Raw genomic sequence first — 20,720 nt, 5'->3', positions numbered from 1 at the left:
GTTGCGATCCTTATCACTTACAAATTTCCAGCCCGAATTGTGACCATAACTGGGTAATAACAATTTATTTATTGGCAGCCCGTTTGCCTTTTTTATTCAACCTTTTTGTTGTGTATTTGCTATCGTTTTGTAAAGATTATCTTGACAATCGGCGGGTGTACAAATAAGGCAAAACGACGTATTTTAAGTGTTTTTCTAAACGGTTCGATTTGTTTTATTTGAAATAGCCTTTAAACGATTGGGGAGAAGTCACGATTTTCATTTGACTTGTCCTTAAGATGCTTCGAGATTAATATAATTAATGGAAGCACTCAATGTAAATATCCCGAAGTTAGATTTAAAATATGGTTTCGAATAACTATGCCTTATAAGAAGGCCTTGACCTGGCAATCTATCCTTGCTACATAGTGCTTGTTTGTCAACCGAACAATTTCTCTCTACTGCGACGAATCCGTAAAATCAACGGCCATGGAGGAATACAGTCGTGAGCCGTGTCCCTTCCGCATTATCGAGGATTGCGGCGGAGCCTTCGCTATGGGCGCCCTGGGCGGAGGAGCCTTCCAGGCGATCAAGGGCTATCGTAACGCCCCCGCCGGTCTGAAACACCGACTGAGCGGGGGATTTGCAGCGGTACGGGCCCGCTCCGGTCTGGTGGGCGGGAACTTCGCGGTGTGGGGCGCTACGTTCAGCGCTATCGACTGCACACTGGTCTACTACCGGAAGAAGGAGGACCCGTGGAACGCGATTATTAGTGGGGCGGCCACGGGGGGTATTCTGGCTGCTCGCACTGGTAAGTTTTTTGTGTCCTTTCAGGTGATTTATGGACTCGTGGATGATGATTGAAAGCTCATGTGGGTTTTTGTGGAAGCATCTCTTAGTTTTTATAAACATCTGACCGATCAACTTGTTTGTCGTTGCCAGTACATTAATATTAGCACAGTTCCATAGATGTTTATGGCAATTTAAATAACCCTAGTTTCTGGTAGGGGTTTTTCTTAGATGCTATCATTGCTATTAAACATACCTCAAATGGGGTGATATCAAGAGTATGAAATGTGTGGTACCACTTACGTAAGTCCCACTTTTATTCTCTTTTCCCCAGGACTTACTTCCATGCTCAGCAGTGCCTTGGTGGGCGGCGTTCTTTTGGCCCTGATCGAGGGCGTGGGCATTGCGGTGGCCCATTACTCGGCGGATTCCTACCGCCAGGTGTCGCCCGTGGAGCGGCAGGAGATATACAGGCAGCAGCAGAAGGACTTTTATCCCTTTGGCGCGGACTATGCAGAGGTAAGTGGGATAGCCATCGCCTCCAGAAGAACACCCCTTTCTCCAACTTGCACTCTTCAATCCCAGGCTGATCCGTCGTCATTGTAGAATTCTTCGCTGCGTCATCGCATAGACGTCGCTATCCATCCGCGATCCGTAGATCGACGACTGCATACCAATTTGATACGAACTTACTTTGATTGTTCAACGACAACGCCTCCAAATCTGAGACTGGCGGCATTCCGGTTTCAATTTAAATTCAATTGTCGTACTTTGCAAGTTTTAGAATCATAAATATATTTTCCTTTCGTTTCTTGTTTGTTTGTTTCGGCATTTTAATAGGCACAGTCTGAAGTCGATCCGAAGTGTCGTGGCGTTTTGGGAGGCGCGTGTGCTTCCTAGCTCCATACTTGTGATTCCATATTCATTCGGAGCTGCCTGCCTGAACCCCTTGGATCCAGATAGAAGTTATCTATAGTCGGCAAGCAAGAATTATTTACTGCCGACTTGATATACGATCGAGGATTGCTGCTTTTGTGCGGTTCCCAAATAGATAAACGCGGGGTTCATTCTCACACCTATACTTTGGGGCTTTAAATATATTTGCTTATTTTATTTGAAGTTTTTCATAAATTGTTTCGGTATTTAAACTCAACGTGACTACCAACTTTTGTTATTTAAACATTTTATTCAATGCTATTATCTTGTATAAATTCATTCAAAAATCTACTACATTTCGTCCATGCTAGATCATTTGGTAAGCCATTTCATTTAATATTTAATCTAAACATTGGTATATTTTATATTTTATATTTTTAACATTTTCGCTGCATGATTTTCTTGTACCTACGGCTGTTTTCCTGCCGTTATGTGTGTGTGTGTGTTTTCCCTATTATTGCGGCCCCTTTGATTGGCAAAACTAATTTCCGTTACGATTTCGGGCGGGAAAGTAAGTTTTCCTCTGCCAAGATAGTTGTATCACAGCAAAGTGAATGACAACTACTTGCCGAATCGACAGAGGGGGAAACATTCGTGAATATAAATATATTGAGACTTCTTTCTGCCGATCAAGTGTCGCCCTATCCCCTGAAATAATAAAAAATTATTTGCGCGTGTCTTTCACTGCGCTGCCAATTAGTGAGCAAACGGCGATAACCATAATTGAATATCAATGATAAAATATAAATATGTGAGCGGGTAGAATTATTGTTCGACCGAAGCTTTCAGCTGGCGCATGCAAAGTGCTTTTGTTCGAGGATAAACACTGAACAGCAAATACTTAATAATTATTTAACGCATATTTGTCGCCCATTCGATATTTGTTTTCCCCCTGTTTAATTCCTACCCATATTTGCCAGTGAGAATTTTCCATGGAAAGTCTGGGCACGGCAGCTGCAGCTGAAAAAACCTTTCCGAAACCAAACAAGAATGCCAGCTTTATCACTAAGGATAGGCCTATTCGAGTGAAAACCCTTGCAAAAACAATGTCTGGGCGAAACAACTGTGTTTGATTTTAAGTTGGCTCCGTATGACGACGACCACGTCTCGAGTTATTTAGGTATTTAAATTTAAATAATTGAGTACAGACAGCGACCTAGCAGTGGAATCCCATTTGCACAGTTGGCTTTCGCGTTAATATGGAAAAGTATTCTGCTTTTGTTCGGCAAGTAAACATGGGTAATTGTAAATGACATAAATATTGTTCTCGGAGGCTGAATTTATTTTTCGCATTCTTCTATTTGGCTGGCGAGGAGGTCGGCGAAAGCAAGGCGAGCCAAAAACGGGCAGTATCACCTAATCGAAGATATTAGGTGGCTCAGATCCGAAGATACTGTGCGAAGAGAAAGGAATCTTTGACTTAGACGTCTTTTTGCGAATGCATGTCGTACCACCGATCAGATCTTATCAATCACCTGCTCTAATCCCTGTAACTAATCGTGGCGAGTTGTTAAATGGCCCAGACACGCTTCCACATAAACCAGTTGGACGCACAAAATAAAAAATAAACTGACGCATACCTGGCTGCTTTTCCATATTTCCCACAAAGTCAAATACTAGGAAAATTACACAAAATTGCAGGAATGCGACGTGTCATAAACAGCCAGAGGGTACCCAGTAAAGCCAATGAGGCCCGAGTCATTCAGGGCTCGACCACTGGGGGTATATAGGTATCTTATCGCTGTTGTGCATTGTTTACCTTCGGATATTTGGCCCTGGGCTGCGATCAGTGGCATGAACACCGAAAACAGCAGTAGCCGTTTTACTGGCACAATTCCACCAGGCCAAGTGTCAACAACCCACGGGGGTGCTACCTGAGGCACTATTTTACTTATTTCTTTCCATGGATCATGTCGAATCGTAGACAGACCACGTTGAACTCAGCGAGTGAGTCAGTACTACTACGTATACGTGATTTGCGACGCACAACACCATTAATTATTACCGATTATTGCAGTTGTGAAATTGATAATAATATGTTGTATTCTAGGTATTCTGATCTTAGCTATCCTATTATCGAATTGGAATATTTACACTCTCGTTTTCAGAAAACTGCCTTATCTCACACCCTTCAAAGCGCGGATTTTATCTGTCAACATCAATTAAACACAGCCATTTATTTATACTTATACGCGACTTATAAATTATCAAAAATCGTTAATAAGACGACAGCGAACATTAAGATTATCTATAAATAATCTGAGACCGAGTGTAATTTGCCCGCTCGCTTTATAAATTATCAATATTTGCTGCCTGCCGTTTTGGTTTAGTTTTTGCTCAGCTTATTTACCGACCGCAAAAATAATTTATTGTGGCAATCGATTGGCCCGTTCGAAAGTTCATAAATTGCCAGCAAATTGGCTTCGCAGCTATGGTCACAATTCGCTGAAAGTCAAGTATATGGTTATTTCTTAATTCTAAAAATGCAAAAGTTATCATATATGAGCGTGCAGGTGAGTTAAATACAGGCGAGGCGGGCCATGCAACATTCAACAGCGACACATAGATTCAGATAATTATGTCATGCAGGTGCGTCAAAGGCCTTTCTACACATAAGTAAGTTTACTGGATGTGGCTCTGGCTCATTTGCATTTGTGTGGATGGGTGGTTGGGTGGTTGGGTGGTTGGGTGTGGGGTGTTTCTATGGGCAGGTGGACTCGTTAGTTGCAACTTACCTGCGCACGGGAATCGCCAAATTGTCAACGCTGCGTGACAAACTGGAAACATCTTGACTAGCCCTACGTGACCTGGCACGTTCGCAAATCATAAGGAGCACATCGGGGCAGGCGGACAAAACCAATTAAATGAGCAAATTGTGCCAAAACAAATACAGTAGGTCCAACGAAATAAACGGAGAAAATAATATGGTAAATAAAAATATATAATTACGAAATGGTAAATTCAAAGTACACACACACTGCCAGTGTATCTCGCCTGAATCGAGCGAGTTTAACAAACGCCAGTTTTCGGAATGCACACGTAGAGGAGGAATTCATCGGGTCCCAACCCCGAATCCTCCCGTCTAATTGCCCACCATATGGATCGCCACATATCTACATGGGTAAATGTCTGTGGGGAGCACGTGGTTTAGCCGACTTTGAGCTAATTGCTTTGGAATCGTCACGTCCAGAAAAAAGGCGAACCGGGTGAGGTCGTGGAAATAAATGGGTCTGACTTGGGGGATAATTTATATATATAGTATTCTTAATAATTTCTACCCTTCTAGCAGTCTATTTGGTATTATCAAATCAAACAAAGTTTTATTTTATAGAATCTTTAGCACTTTACATAGGACGGTTTTCAAGAACTCTCATTTATTTGCAATCAGTTGGTACTATCAGCATTAGTTTACGCACTCCAAATCTCGTTAAAACAAAAGTCCAAATTGAGCTGCAAAAACACTTAAGCTTGTCAAGGGTGAACAGTTTATAGACCGATATGATACGAGTGCACAGAAAAATCCCACATTTTGCGACTATTTCAGTTAAGATTGCTGGAACTCAAGGTTTCGTATATACGCAAACCTAGACACCCGAAAAGTCTCTGATACAGCCCATAGTCGAAACATTTGGCATAGACAGTTTATCTAAATTTGGGGCAATTACCAAAAGTCGTTGAATCGACTCACAATTTGGGTTCAATAGGTGTCGAAGAAATTTATGGAAACTCTTTGTTAATTGGGTCAATGAAAATATATAAAGCCAGATAAAAGCCATTCAGCAGACCATTAATAAATGAATTATAAATCTTACTTTTATAATTTTAGTGGGTTATAAAGAAGATATTTTATTTAATGAAAGTGATTGGTGCTTTCCTTTTCTTCGCCTTACAAAACCTGTTGGTTTTACTTAACATTGACCCACAACGCCAAAAAGGCGAATCTCAATGAGCAAACAAAAGGGAATTCGGGTGGAAGCGTGGGGAATAGGAGTACGTGCTCAAGATCATGCTTGGAGTGTTTGATTATAATGGTCTTCGGGCTTAAGCTCACCGGAAGTTAGTCTCAACCTCAAGAGATTTAATTTTATCGCAAGATAATTATTTGGGATGTTTTATGGGCTTTATGATATAAACAAATAAGTTCGGGGCTTTTCATTATTATTTTAAATCTACCTGTATTTTTTAACGATCTCAAGCACCAAACATTTTCTTGGAAATCGGCTGACAAAAACGTTTGGGATCTAATCGAAAGTTTTTAACAACCATCATAAAGATACAAATTATGAGGGACGTATATCGGTTACCAGGCAATTGTCGGCTAATGATTTTTTAACAGAATTCTATAGTATCGACCATTTTTGACAAAATCGTGGATATATACAATAGATACAAACTAGCTTACCAATAATAGTTTGATGTTATTATAACGTTCTGCATTTTGTATTCAGATTATGTCTTTCTTTTTCACTTGTTTATTGCTTTGCTTACACTAAAGTAGAAACAATATTAACCCCAAATTAAATGCAATTTCTGCGACGCCTTTACACACAACTTAAGGGCTAAAACAATTAAAGGAAATTGATGAATGCTTTGGGGAAATATCGGATACCGATTAACTAGTCGATCAATCATAGCCGTAGCAGTTGACAGATGAGTGAGAAAAAAGCGGAATGTGGCTAAAACAAACAAAAGATAAATTCACTTGACACTGTTGACTTTTAATGATTCAATTTGGCTGTCAGTGTTGTAGGTGCTGGAAAATATTGATGACAAAATTAATTAGCTTGTCGGAGGAGCCGTCGAGCAGGGAAAAGCGCTATAAAATACGCCCAAAGTCGGCCCTTATCAGCCGGAGACTCGGTCTCAGCTGAAAATACGAGCCAACAAAACTGACAGCAAACTGCAGCGGTTGTCTAATAAATACCGTCACGTGTTGTTCGGTCACCGAATTAATTCCGCCTTTGATTTTGATATAACTCTATTTCGCCTCCGGCCCGACTCTTGATAGTCATATTTAAATTCCCCCTAAGGCCCCGCCCGCCTCCCACCTCATAATTAGAATTTTATGCCGCATTGTTATCTCTGTTTGCCTGGCTTTCTGCTGCTCTGGAAAAATAAAACGAACGAAGTGCTGTTTGTATTTGCTCGTCCGTTGCTACCAACTTAACGACCAAGAAAAAGGTTAATTGGATTTTTGGACACATTTTTGCCTCAGCCTGTGCCATTTTTGCATCGAAAATGTGTCATATTCGAGGGCAAGCCAGCACGTGACGATTGCGTAATGACTCAAGTTCCTGGAAAGTGTGAAAGCATTGTGGGATAAAATGGTGAGGCAAATAATAACTGAGAATTGAACTAATCAAGCTGGTTTCTCATCTAAAACATTATCTTCTCCCCAGTTGATTATGATTCCCCGATCAAACTCTCAAGTGATTACCTCAACCACAGCCCCCAAGTGATCACTCTTGAACCCCGGACAAGGTCAGTGCTTACTTAATGCGCTCTTGAAATTAATCCTCCTCCGCAAACCCGCAGAAAACACAAATTTGGGTTAAGGTTGGCCTTCACCCGCAGCCAGGGAAAGAAAGTCAACGACGGCATTATCTCGTTGGCGGGTATTTGGAAATAAAAAGTGTTTTGTAAATATTTAAATTAGCTGGCTGCGTTCTTAGTCATGCGCAGACGAGGAAATAATCGTCGCACATTTATATTGCACGCCAACATTTTTTGGACTGGCCTTAATTGAAACAATTAATTGCATTTTATATTACTTTGTAATGTCTCGCGGGTGTGAGCACGACTGATTGTGGTCAGTTGCCTTTAATTTCTCGGCGCCAGCGGCGTCGTAATGAAAACATCAGCAACTCGTTTGATACTTTTTTCCAGGGAGCATTATTTTTTTCCACCTGATTGGTATTCGCATAAAGTCTAGTTTGGATGTGTCGTGTTAGCCAGCTATTTAGCATGGGGCCTATAATTTTCGTGGCCCATCTGTGGGAGTTGTCAGCCCGCCTTCATTAGCGGCTTATTGAGCCAATTCAAATGGCGAACAGGCAACACCTGGCCAAATCTTTGGGAGCTGGACAGTCGAGCCCCTTAATAGACCTATTATACAATAAACAGAACCTGATCCCCTAAAAATGTTTGTATTTTTCCTTCTGACTGACTTAACTGACCTTCACTTTTGTAAATTCCACAAGCCGAATAAAAACATCGCTTCAAAACAAAGAAAGGCAGAGGCGAATTTCAATAAACCAGTTTGGCCAAAACTCAAAATATTTACACAAACTGACGCGGCAACAACAGCGCTGCGAAACTGTTATCTTTCATTTAAATTGAAACTTGCTTTACGTAAATTAAGATAAGACCCCCTTATCATTGGGAAAAAACAAGCAGTCAATAAACAAAGCGAGAATCTAATTGAACGAATGCAAAACTCGGTTTCGAATCGAACAAATTTTCATCAATGAACAAAAACTGAGATCGTTGGGAATTCTCTCCATTGGGTTTCGATCTGGAACAGGCGCTGCTCGAAGAAATTGCAGTTAATTGGTTTTAAAGAGTTTCGTTTAATGTAATGAATATTTAATGCCATATAGCCTAATTGCCCTGCACATTTCGTAATAAATATATAAGCAATTTGTATTGTAAATAAATTATGAATTGTAATTAACTCAACACACTCTCTCGAAGGCACTGAGAATCCAGTTTAACACTTTGCCACTTTGCATTTGCATAAAATTACGATTTTTCGGATGCGATCCAGCCGCGGAATCGAGGGAGAGATCGGTTCAAATGTCTCGCTACGCGACAGTTCCATTTCCAACTGACAGACGCAGAATAATATCATCCCATGGGTCTGGTCTGTCATCGTTAATGGCATGGGCACTGGAACTGGGACTGGATGTTATCATTCTGGATATGGTGCGCTGGTGTGCGAGTGCGAGTGCTCCGCTGCCCTCTTGTTCTGACATTAATATATATTTATCAAATCAGCAGCCAGCCGAGCGCAATAAAAGGCCTCTGCCTCTGTGGACTTTGTGCACACACGCACGTAATCATTCGACCCAAGCGATCCCCAGATCCCCACTTTAATTTCCATTGAGTGTGGAACCTAAGTTGGGGTGGAAATGAAAGTACGTTTTCATATCACCAGAAATACATCGTCGGAACAATGACATTTGCACAAATAATATCCAAGTTTGATTTGATTTTGATCATAAAAGAACATAGGATCATATCATACTTGAATCAAGATAATATACTCTGGTGAATATGTCTTTGCTGATACCTATCATGCTATTAAGATCTATTTCAATATATTTTATCTAAAACAATATATTTTCTGTTTTTGTGAATCCAATGTGGATGAAGATCTGAAAATTTCCGAATAGATCTGACCTAACTTCAGTTACTTTATGACTTTCAAGTTGATAGTGCGACAGTTACGCAAATAATAATAGGTTACGTCTTCCAGGGTTGTTATCATATGTTTAGTTTAGATAAATATTTAAACAACTAATTTAAAATGCGCGCTAAATGGCCAGGCAAACAAAACGTGAGAAGGGAATTTCTTTTTACAATGGAAAATAAAGATGCTAGGGATATATGTAGATAGAAAACCGAATCCTACATTAAATTGACTTGGAATGTCTCGTAGCTAATTGACTTATAAATTTACAAATAAAAGTTTGAATAATTATTCGTAGTTAACAATGAGATAATATCTTGTTCCTCTGTCTAGCAGCCCGGCTTTCTTTTGATCAATCATTATGTCTGCTCAGTCATAAAATCCTCAACTGGATTGTAAACTTTTCAGTTTAATTACCATATTTATCTCATTTCTAGCAAATTAGCATGAACGTCAAGTAACCTAAGCGGATTCTTTCTGATCAATCATCTATCACACCTGATAATTACTAAAATCTTACCTGACTACGTCGAGCTGTCTGGGCCCCCTTTTAAATGTATTACCTAGTTGCAATATTAATTACCATTCAAGAATTTCTCAAGCCTGGAGCTAGGTAATTAATTTTGCAATGATCATCGGTGAATATTGAAGCAAATGAACCCATAGGATTACATCAAAGCGAACTTGTTTAGAGAACTTGGAATGGTATATGTATTAGAGATAGCTTAAAGCCAAACAGAACAAATTGTACCCAAATGACATGGGGAAACGACGAAATCGATTTCGGACAAATGCACACATATACGTATGAGCCTTATATGGTATATACATATGGCCAGGGGCGGGGGCAGTTCTAAAAATGAATTACGACTCAATTCGCTTTATATTGGGCGGCTATAAAGAGATATATGTTGATACCAAAATGTCAGGCCAGCCGAACCCGATTGAGGTCTTATGGAACTCTTTGGTCAGTCCCCCATAAATCGTACGATTATACACAATATAATAAAGTATACTTTCGAGCCATTGCGTTTGCCAAGTACCTGTCACAAACTCTTGTTACCTTTTTTGTCCGATTCTGTTGCTGTTTTTGTATTCTGTATTTATTTTTGTTTGTGTTTTCAACAAAACCCTCGACGCCGTCAAAGGGGCGTTACGAGTTATAGACGTGCGGTGAGGTGGAGTGAACATTGTACCGAGTTTCCTAAAGGGTTCCCGTGTTCGTGGGCCTGTTGTTTTCTGTGCTAATTTGATAAGCTGAAGTGGGTTCCAGCTCGAAAGAAATAGTACAACTCGAGAATGTGTCTGCTTCTTTGAATCTGATATTGAGACACTTTCAAGTGTCGAATCGACAGTTGCTGACTACCAATAAAAGTTTGATCTGGGTACTCCACTCGCGAATGACTCACTCAAACTCTTTGAACCTTTTATCTGGGGTGTTTTGCTTGGGGAAATGAATCAATATCAAAGACATTAACAATGGTAACATTTTTAATCTTCATTGATTTACCCCCAAGGTGAGTCAGGAAAAGAAATGAATATACGACAAGGTGTAAAATAATTATAATTGGGTCTGTATTAATGATTTATGTCTATGCCAATTTTTGTTTTTTTACCTTTGACTGAGATAGAAAACCAATTAACTGTGACAACTTAATAGTTTTCAAATGGGCTGGCTACATTTTTTTGGTATAACTATATCTCACACCTAACGCCCACTTCTAAAAATATATGATAGCCTCATAAACAACTTCAGATATTATAAGCATTAGGGAAATACATCTCTACTAACATTGTTATGCAGTCGATTTGATAATATGATATTATTTTAAGAACCTCGCAATTGTTGGAATACGACACAAAGATAACGTCAGAGCCCCTGACGATTTATGGCATTTGCATACAGTTGCACACAAGCGAATAAGCTGACCAAATATTTGCTTAAGTTGTGATATTTAACTAACTACTGTGTGGGCATTATCCAGGCATAGAGTCGGAATCACTTAGTGTAAGTCTAAGCACCCTATGGGATATTATTGGACTAACTGACTGACTGATGGAATTCGTACTTGTATCAACACCGGGCTGAAACAGAAGCCAAATTGGAATCACAAAGCTGAAGTGGGGGGACACAGAGTCTCCAAGCTGAGCAAATATTCACGTGAGTCGAAATTCTGCCTTGTGACTGGAGGCTGTTTGGATTCGTTTGGACCAGGCCTTAATTAACAATTTCAAGTGGCAAGCTTGCGGGGGCTTAGCGCCTTTTTCAACGGATGCTCGATGGGAAAAATCAACAGAAGTACCCAGAGCACCCAAGTCGATCGATTGGCATGATTGGATATATTTCATCTTCAACGTTTGAGCAACAAAGCTTTTCAGCTTTGGTGGGGCTTACAAAAGATTTTTGTGTTTTTAAGTGGATTATAGTGACCAAAATATTTTTTGGAGTGGGGGAAGTAGAAAAGATTTTTGAAAAAGTAAACATTTTTTCTTATTTTACTTAATTTGACAAAAAAAACTATTTTCTATAAGTTATCATGGAATTTTCATTACTAAATGAGCTCTTTTGTGTCATTTGGAATCCTTTTAAAATATAGGCTTTATATCGATCAGATGCATATCGCGTGTCGTAAAAACGTGCTGCCATAGCAGTTAAAAACCGAGCTACTTTCACATATATGTTCTTTATAGACTCATAGGACAGAGGCGACCGATGCAGAAAAAATGGTCAATTACGGTTATTGCCTTTGTTTACATTCCGTTGGACAATTCGCTATATTTGTGGGCTCCATTAATTCTCTTTACAAGTTTAATTGACATTGCAAATTGTAAAATGCCGCGTTTTATTATTCCCAGGCAGGTTACGTAAACCAGAATAAAGGGCTCATTCAAAAGATACAAGCCTGATAGTGATGAATGTTCTGCAAATAAGTAATTTGGATGTTGAAAGTTCTCTATCGTGGGAAGAAATCATATCGGACTTTCACATTTCAAGGCTTTGTTATTAAAGTCCAGTCTTGCATTATTTGCTCATCAATATATTCAGCCAAAAGGTTTGTTGTTTACACGTCCTTTCAGGCAATAATTTCCATTGTTTCTCGTTTTTAATTAAAGAAAATGAAACAACAAAACAATCACAAATAATCAAAAATAATTAAAATGCGAAGCAGACAACAACACAAAGTCCCAAATCGAAATCGAGACATGAGCAAAGTGTGACAAGAGAAGGAGAACAATACAAAATGCTGGCTAATTAAAAGTAAGATATGACGAGAACAAACAAAAATTTGTGTTCTCGAGGAAGCACAAATTACACGAAAGATATCGGCATCGATGTGCAATACTTATAAGCCGTAACCCATAACTCAAGAGCAGCACGGTCCGATCATCAGCTGATTTCGAGGGCCCTCTTTCGTCAGGAGGCTCCGACTCTAATTGCCCCCGCCGGGGGCTGAGATTTGTGCGGGCATTAAAAGCAATAATTATACTGAGCATAATGGGGCTTAGACAACCGGCTAATGGAGGCGAGGCGGGTCCGAAGGCTGAAGCCGAAACAGAAACCGAATCAGAGAGCGATCCAAAGCCCCCGTTGGGCGTCTGAGGCAATGGCAATGACTTGGCCCGGTCGGCGGGTCGGGGTCAGTGAATGAACCCCTGAGCTGCCAGGCGAAGGTCATCAAAAGTCTGTCTTCGTACGGGGAGGAACAGCAGGTGTGAGGAGCTGTTTATTTGGCCAAGACAGCGATCCTCCCACACAGCTTGATCCATTCATATGTATTATATCTTTTTGCTAACACTTTTCTACGATCACTAAGGTCGCTAATCAAAGTATTTCATCCAAACTATTTCATGTAGTGGTGTTGTTAATTATTAATCTTCTATGAATATACCTAGTTGGTATTACGAACTTTCTATTCATCTATTCTCATAAATCTTTCTTTAAATAAAAGCAAAAAAACCATTAACAGTTCCTAGTTTGATCCCAGTTTGGTCCTGCTATAAGCCATGAAACCCCTTAAACCGAAAATAAATTCAGAAATCTTTAATTAGAACCCTCGACGGTGATGAATGACTTTCGGCGAGTGCGTGAACCGTCATGCCTAATTGGAAATCGAGAGTTTCGCCTGGCAATAATCCAGCTGCGCGGAGGTTCTCCTCTGAGGAAATGTCTCCCGACGCTTCGCATAAATTAAGCGGGAGTCGGTGCTTCAGCTGGATCCCAGGCCCAAGGAGACCGGAAATGTATCTGAAAGTGTGTGTCTGAGTGTGGGAGTGTTTCATGCCGGCAATTAATCACACATTCGACGGGTGTTAGTTCAACATTCGCAGCGGGAGGTAATTGGGTGGGTTCTGGAGTACAAAGGGTCTCTTACGCAATCGATGCATTTTAGTCACTTGGCAAGGCGCTTGTTAAACACGCAGACGGTTAGAGTTAAACGGAGAGGGGCGAACCTGTTCTTGAAATTGTCGGGCACGAAGATGTTCCACCAGGAGTGGCGCTTCTCGCGCGGGAAATACTCTCCGTGGCTGGGGTCTACGATGTCGTCGTCGTCCTCGTTACCATGGCCATTGCCGCTCCCGTTGGCATAGCTGCCGGAGGCCTCGGCCAGACTGTCGTTGGTCAGGTCGCTCTGGGACTCGCTGCACATCATTCCCGAGTCCAGGCTCCTCTGGTTGATGTACTCCATCTTCTTGCGGCGGTGCCGGTCCAGCTTGGTCTGCAGAGAGCTGCGCCTGCGCCGCTGACGGTCGTTCTGGGGGCCCTCGTACGAGGTGTTCAGTCCCTGGAGCACTGGCCTCGACTGGCTGCCGTCCTCGAAGAAGGTCTGTTTGCCGGGGTCGTTGGGGGAACTGGCCCGGATGTTCTCCTCGGAGCTGTACACGATCTCCGGGCTGTTAGGAGTGCCGGAGCCATCGGACTTCTCGCTGCGCACAGCCGATTCGTACGAGTCTTTGGTGGAGTTCTGCAAGGACAGAGAGAAATGGGTTAGCACTCACCAAATGGGTTTTTTTTTTTAATCATAATATCTATGCAAATTCTTATTAATATCTGACGCTGAAATTTAAACTCACAAACATTTTATTGTTCTTCATGTATTCTTTGTCTACATTTATTCGGATGGTGACAACTGAAATAATTATTTATCAATCTACCCAATATTGTTTAAATGGTGTATACCTATGTATCAAAAACTCTAGATTGAGTTTTGTTAAATCAATCAATCTGGCCTAAGAAAATAAATTTGCTTTAGAAATGACGAAAACAGTAATATATTTGCTCGCTTTTAATATTTAATTCAGTGAAAAATAAAATTCTTTGGAAAAATAGTCTAAGCACTCTAAATTTCGTCTCACACTTTGAGATAATAAAACAGGGATAATTATAACTTTTACTTTAAAAATCATTATTTTTATGTAAGACCTTTATTTTTTATCAGAAACTAATAGTTAGTTATTTGTAAGTAAGTGTTAAGCATTTTTGAAATAAATGTTATATATTTGGTCCTTGTATTAAAATGACAGAAGAAAAGCTTTGGAAACTTTGAAGATCTTTCAAGGGTATTATAATAGCCTTGTACGCTATTTCTAAAGAACTATATCCGAATACATAAAAATGAAAATCGCTGAAAGGCCAATACGGATTAGCACTCACCTTACTACTATCTCGCCGCAGGAAGGAGACGGCTATCGAGCTGCGGCGCTTCTGGCTCTTGTCCGACTTGCTGGAGAACAGTCCGAGGGCCAGGGAGCTGCGCCGGGGGGGCTTCTGTGGGGGCAGTGGGGCGGTGACGTTCAGACTGCCCTCCGTGTCCCCGGACCCGGAGTCGCCGTCGTGCTCGTCGATGTTGACCAGGGACGGAATGGAGGCGCTGGCCCAGTCCTTCCGCAAGCGGTACTTGCCGCTGTCGATGATGCTCATGGTGCCGATCGGTGCTCGATTCGATGGGAGGATGGGCTCTTCTCGGGCGGTTAAATTGACAGCGGGTTACTGGATACGGGTAGCTGGTAACTGATAACCGTTAACTGTTGGCCGTTAGGCGCTGCAAGTACTCCAACCGATTAATTATCGTCGAAAACCTGGCTACGGGGTTTTGTTTTGGCTGTTAATTGCCGCGCTCCAATTACTACCAAGCGTTGCCCTCCCTCTCTTTTTCTCTCTCTGTCTCTCTTTATTTCCCTGCGGTTGCGAAACTTTTACTTTCGGTGAACTCTATTGAACCGACATTAGCGTGGTAATTAGCAGGCCGTTGTCGGTCGAGCGGAACGATGTCGTCGTAACTCCGACAAAACAAGCACAATAAAACCGGGCTGCAGTGGAATATATCGAAGTGCATTGGCAAACGGGTAGAGCATTCAGCACTTTTGCTATGCATCACCTGGGTTTTCCAGGGGGGATCAGGGCTGGGATTATCATCGGGGCAATGGGAATAAATCGAACCGGTGTCAGAGATTAATTCATTCCGGCTTGACAGGGGCAGCTAATCAAGATCGATATGTAAACATACTGCGAATTTGATATTTATCATTCGATTTGTTTACACATTGAGCACCAATCAAATTAGTAGCTCTGGAAACAGCGACCAATAAGACACAAAAGATCTAGATATGAGATCCGTGTCATTCATTAAAAATATAAATATTAATTTTTTAGAATTTTGAACCATAGAAGAAGTCATCTTTATTAACTAACATCATAATAATGTAATTTATATTTTTATGTGACATAAAAAAGATTTTGGAACAGATATTAGATCTATTGGGTTCAATCCAAGTCCTAACAAAATCATTTAATAAACCTTGTGTAAACGATTGTCAGATCATCACAGACCCATTCTGGAACTTCAAAAACGTTGACTTTTGAATTCAATATGTGGGAACGTAGTATAACACCATTTTGACGACATTAAAAATTTGGTTAAGCTCGTAAAAATAAATCATTCTTAATTTAAAACTTAAAAATGTTTAAAGTCATTAATAAATGTTGTCTGCCTAAGCACCCAGAAAAATGTACTCAACAAAGTACACCCAATGCTGGAGCTCAGCTCAGCCCTCTCACTTTAACCCGCTTGCCTGCCTATTTCGCAACAATATACGTACTTACATCGCGGAGGTAGCAACAAACCAAGCAGTTAATAATGCAAATTAACTCTGAAACTTCATGACATCATGGGCGAGTAACAATGGGCCACAACCTACGACAACAAAACAACAGCCTATACAGCATGGGTTATTACAAAAACCAGCACAAAAATTCAATGATGACGACGGGCGCTGCGATGATGATGATAATGCCGGCGATGACTGACTAGAATTGCTGGGATGCGGGGTTGACGGATTGCGGGATGGGGCCAAGATACGCCACTTGGCTGCGAAATCGAAAGTGCCTAAAGTTTAGCTCGGCTTGACTTACAACTGTCGCTATCACACGATTCTGGACGGAACAATGGCTGGCAGACGGCAATTTGAGGGGCGGGGCCCCGCATATGTTTCTGTAAACTGACAGACTTTACAATTTAACGCCAGATCAAGTCGTGTGAGGCTGTTTATACTTCCAATTCTCACCCGGCTCGGGAAAATCGTAGTTAATGTTTCGAGGGGGCCAGGGGGAGCTAATTGAAATGGGTCATTAGACCCCACGCGATAAATTACGCGGCTGTTAATCGTGATAGGTCTGCCAACCATGTTTTAATAAATTCTAATTTTAAGGGATGATACCAATAAGGTGTAATAACAATAGTAGTGATTATTGATATGATATATGATTAATTTATGACTCTTTAAGAGATCTTTGAAAATCCTCACCTAACTAATTCAGTAACTGAGCCATTCAAATACAGTCAAGTATCCTTTGTCATGAACCCCTTCACATTTTCCAGGCTGGGGGTCTGAAGTGCCCTCCGAACCCGGATGATTAGATCACTGGAGTGGGCCGGTGCTCGGCACTGCTTACATGTGTCCCTGGCATTATCTCTGGAGGAGCTGTTGGCAGGGTTTCCGCAGTGTTTGTGCACAAACACTTGACGGGACCGTAAATACGCGCCGCCTTATCGGGCCGAATATATAGGAAGAGAGCAATTTGAATATACGGGTAGCTGCGATGGAAAAAAGCCAACCTTGTCCGCTCGATAAGTGAGCAGAGCGGGAACTCGAAACTGACCACAACCGGTCGAGCTCAAGGCGCTTACACTGTAAGTCCAACCCGACCAGACTCGCCTCGAATCAAGTGCAGGTTCCGCTGGATTGGAATGGATTGGAGTTCACGCTTGACGGCCAGGCACGTACATAAGTCACGGGTCTAGGTCTTGGACTTGGTCTGGATCGGTTTGGTTTCGGTTTGGGTTTACGATGGGGTCTAGGTCTAGGTCTTGGCTCTCCACTGGGCCGCGAAGGTGGGATCTACTTCATAATTTATGGCCCATTTTAATAATCCATTGAGGAGTCTATTATTTATTTGGTTGTCGCCTGATCAATTGTGCAATGTGCGCATAAATAAATAGATACGAAGACCTGCAGCCAAAGACCGCATTCAAAGTCTTAGTGTGTCAATGTCATGGCGAGTCAAGCGAATAAACTGGTCGCGGGTTGTGGATCCCTTAATAAATTTTGATTTAACTTTTAAGGCGGCAAAAAAATAGTAAGCAAGTTATGGGGAGAATTTAAAAATATGTATGTTTTTAATATTGCATTTTTAATTCAGTTATGAAATCTTGACTATATCTGTGACTAAGATGATCTACTTCCATAGTGAAGTGTTTCAGAACCAAAGGAAACAAGATTAGAATTTTCTTTAATTGTTCTGTTATTCAGTTTTTCTGGAAAATCGAGTGCAATCTCTGTGAAACAAAACTTTCCATGGAAATGCAAGAGGAACGGAAAACTACGGCACGTGATAAGCGGAGTTGCGGCTGATAAGGACACAGAAAGGCACGAGAGCGCAGACTTATAAATACCTCTTTGGGGGGGATCGGATCGGCTCTCCGTATTCAGATGGAAGTGCCGCAGACAAGAGCCCCTGAAACACTCGATGACGAGGCCAACTGTCGCATGGCTGAGGCTGCAGATGCAATTTGCAGTGCATGGCAAGGTCCAGTGAAAATGTTGATAAACTTTGATGTGCTCAAGTGTGAAAATTTTCCATAGTCTATGTTTATACGCAGTGGTCAATAAAACGAGCGCCGAGAATAGATTATAGCATCACAGGAGTTTAAAAGGGGCAAGGTATGGGAAGTACGGCTGCCTCAAAGCGAAATTTTTTCCAGCCTTTCGAGTAGGTAAAACTGTCGCCCGACATTGATTTATGACCCACTCGATGCGGCTAATCTGAGGGATTTGGCTTTGTGATTGGGAAGTCCTAAGAACAATAACCATGATAATACGGGATTGATTGTATCACCCAAACTGGATTGGTTTTCGCTAACATATCAGTGACGGTAGAAAAACCAGACTACATAATAAAAATTCGTAAGCCCATATGGGGAAAAAATGTGGCTGCTAGACGGGTTTTAGCGTTATGGGAGTTTGTGGGCGTTATAGTGTTCGTGACACCCTGCTGAATCGAACTTGGGCTGCTCCAGAAGCTCAAGAATCTACATGTCAAATCCCAACTTTCTAGCTTTTATAGCTTTCGAAATCTCAGCGCTCAACGGACGGACGGACAGGCGGCTAGTGATCCTGATCAAGAATATATATTCTTTATAGGTCCTTTCCTATAGATACTTTGCGACGAATCTAGCATACCCATTTACTCTACAAGTAACGGGTATAATCACTTTTATCTGATTATCTAATTTCTAACAAAACCCCTAAAGTAACCGAACAAAAACCATCATGACAATGCACTTTCGATTTCAATAAATTACAAGATTTACAAATACCAGGTACTATAATAGGAAAACCTGTTAAGGATTGTAAAACCATTAGAATTGATTGTAATTGATATTCACAAAAACACGCTGAATTCCGGGAACCTAGGAGTTTCATATTTTTACGATCCCTAGAATAATAACCTTGACGGCCATGCATTTCGATTGCGCTGCAGACACGTAAAAGTGCACTTTCGGTTTCGATAGAAACCGACCGGCAGCAAATGTATCTCGCAGATACACACGGCTGGTAGGTGCAGACACGTTATGGGGCCAGCTGAAATGAAATGAAATGCGAACGGGCAGAGGAGACAACATCCAACTGAAACAGAAACAGAAACAGAAACAGCAGTGAAACAAGAGCAACACGATATAAATAAACCACTCAGACGGCGCAACAATGGACACTGCGAGGTACAAATGTATCTACACACGACGATTGGCGGATACATCGCGTGTGCATAGCATGTAAGCGATATGTCCGACGTTGTGTTGAAGCAATTTGCCACATAAATGCCGCAAACATCTCCTCGGGGGTGGGAAAGCGTTTGCCCAGATGAAAGGGAAACCGGGCAGAAATGAGAATTTTGAAATGTGCATTCCAATCCATCTTGCAGTTTCGCGGGGGCTCGAACCCTTATAATCTGCGTAAGCAGCTGGCAATTGGGTATTAGGCAAACCGGTTGAACAAATAACTTGCCAATAATCGTCTTAAATTCATAAATTTCGATATCATCTGAGACAGCAGCGAATTCGAACTCCAATATTAATTCCAGACCAATTGTGGAGCACCCTCAGTAGTGCTAGGGTTGTCAGCTGTCGCGAATTCGAGCTCATAAATCACAATTTCGGAATAATTAATTCCCTTTCTTGTGCTCTTTTTCGAAATGAAAACAAAACTGGTCGCCGGGAGTCGTTGAACTGCCGAGTGTGACATGTGTGTCTACGTGTGCTGCCCAGATACAAATGTATCTGCATGTGCTACCGTTTTAGCGGGCGTTGTCATTAGCCGAAATGTCAAGTGGTTGGCGGTTCCGATCGGCGCCAGCTGTAGTTTACCTATGTATCTGCAAGATACGAGTGGGTCTCCGTTCTGTTTGCCCAACCACTCGAATTTCCTTTTCGGACTCGCTATAAACAATTGCATCAGCATCAGCCCGCCAGTTTATTTGAGCCCAGTTTCACATGACAAGACGGCCCGCGGCTTTATAAATAGACTCCGCTCGCATTGCCCATACGTGTTTGCCTGCCGGCGAATTCCTGCCTGTCCATTCAATCATTAACTAACCTGTTTACACCTGGCCTGGTATGCACACCTAATGCAGGGCGTTGTGAGGGGCCCGGGCCCATCCTACCATCGTAATGCAGGCGAGGTTGTGGGAGTGTTCTGCGTTTCGTTTCTGGGCTTCTATGAACGCGAGCCGGCAAAAATGGGTTGGGTCATTGGTCCGGACTTGAAGCGGGTGTCCAATGGTCACCGAGAGCTTGGCGAAACTTTATCGTTATTCCCTCATATTTATTTATTTCTTTAGTGCATTAAAGACACTCCTTTTAAGGCAATCCTTTACGGAAGGCAATTCTGGTGAACAGAACAAGATTACTAGCAACACCTTTGGCATTGACTTTTCCAGCGTTCTCTATTGTTGTCACACTGTCTAACTAATTTTAAATATTATGAAAGATTTATGATCCTTCAAAAATGGAAAACACAAAAATCAATCAAAAAAAATATGGTTTTAGCT

The 20,720-nt window shown here is 41.5% G+C and overlaps 2 protein-coding genes across 23 annotated transcripts in view; one reads left to right on the top strand and one right to left on the bottom strand.

Moving 5' to 3' along the window:
• The window catches only part of LOC119560923 (TLD domain-containing protein 2), an 83,420-nt gene that overhangs the window by 28,854 nt on the left and 33,846 nt on the right, over window positions 1-20,720 (bottom strand). For 8 of the 22 annotated variants that reach the window (XM_037874629.1, XM_037874637.1, XM_037874632.1 and 5 more), the window contains exons 3-5: window positions 14,769-15,156; window positions 13,568-14,079; window positions 4,440-4,511 (exon numbers count right to left, since the gene is read on the bottom strand). The exons of 7 other annotated variants lie outside the window; for them this stretch is intronic. In XM_037874629.1, coding sequence (XP_037730557.1) covers window positions 4,440-4,511; window positions 13,568-14,079; window positions 14,769-15,035 — 851 coding nt within the window. In that variant the 5' untranslated portion in view covers window positions 15,036-15,156. Of the gene's footprint in view, window positions 1-4,439; window positions 4,512-6,106; window positions 6,183-13,567; window positions 14,080-14,768; window positions 15,157-20,720 lie in introns of those variants that run through there. 7 more of the 22 variants (XM_037874631.1, XM_037874641.1, XM_037874638.1 and 4 more) reach the window with 5 other exon arrangements.
• LOC119560929 (probable mitochondrial import inner membrane translocase subunit Tim17 1) lies at window positions 398-1,579 on the top strand. Its single transcript, XM_037874664.1, has 3 exons — window positions 398-790; window positions 1,103-1,287; window positions 1,354-1,579. The coding sequence occupies exons 1-3, from the start codon at window positions 469-471 to the stop codon at window positions 1,372-1,374; spliced, it is 528 nt and encodes a 175-aa protein (XP_037730592.1). The 5' UTR covers window positions 398-468; the 3' UTR covers window positions 1,375-1,579.

This window comes from Drosophila subpulchrella, unplaced genomic scaffold (genome assembly GCF_014743375.2).
Source record: "Drosophila subpulchrella strain 33 F10 #4 breed RU33 unplaced genomic scaffold, RU_Dsub_v1.1 Primary Assembly Seq354, whole genome shotgun sequence".
Taxonomy (NCBI): Eukaryota; Metazoa; Arthropoda; class Insecta; order Diptera; family Drosophilidae; genus Drosophila; species Drosophila subpulchrella.
The sequence above is the reverse complement of the archived record's forward strand: the minus strand, read 5'-3'. Positions and strand labels throughout refer to the sequence as shown.

Excerpts from the sequence above, each read along its gene's own strand:
- LOC119560929 (XM_037874664.1), top strand. The coding sequence starts at position 469 with ATGGAGGAATACAGTCGTGAGCCGTGTCCCTTCCGCATTATCGAGGAT. Across the intron at positions 791-1,102 it reads TATTCTGGCTGCTCGCACTG|GACTTACTTCCATGCTCAGC; the intron begins GTAAGTTTTTTG and ends TCTTTTCCCCAG. Across the intron at positions 1,288-1,353 it reads TTGGCGCGGACTATGCAGAG|GCTGATCCGTCGTCATTGTA; the intron begins GTAAGTGGGATA and ends CTTCAATCCCAG.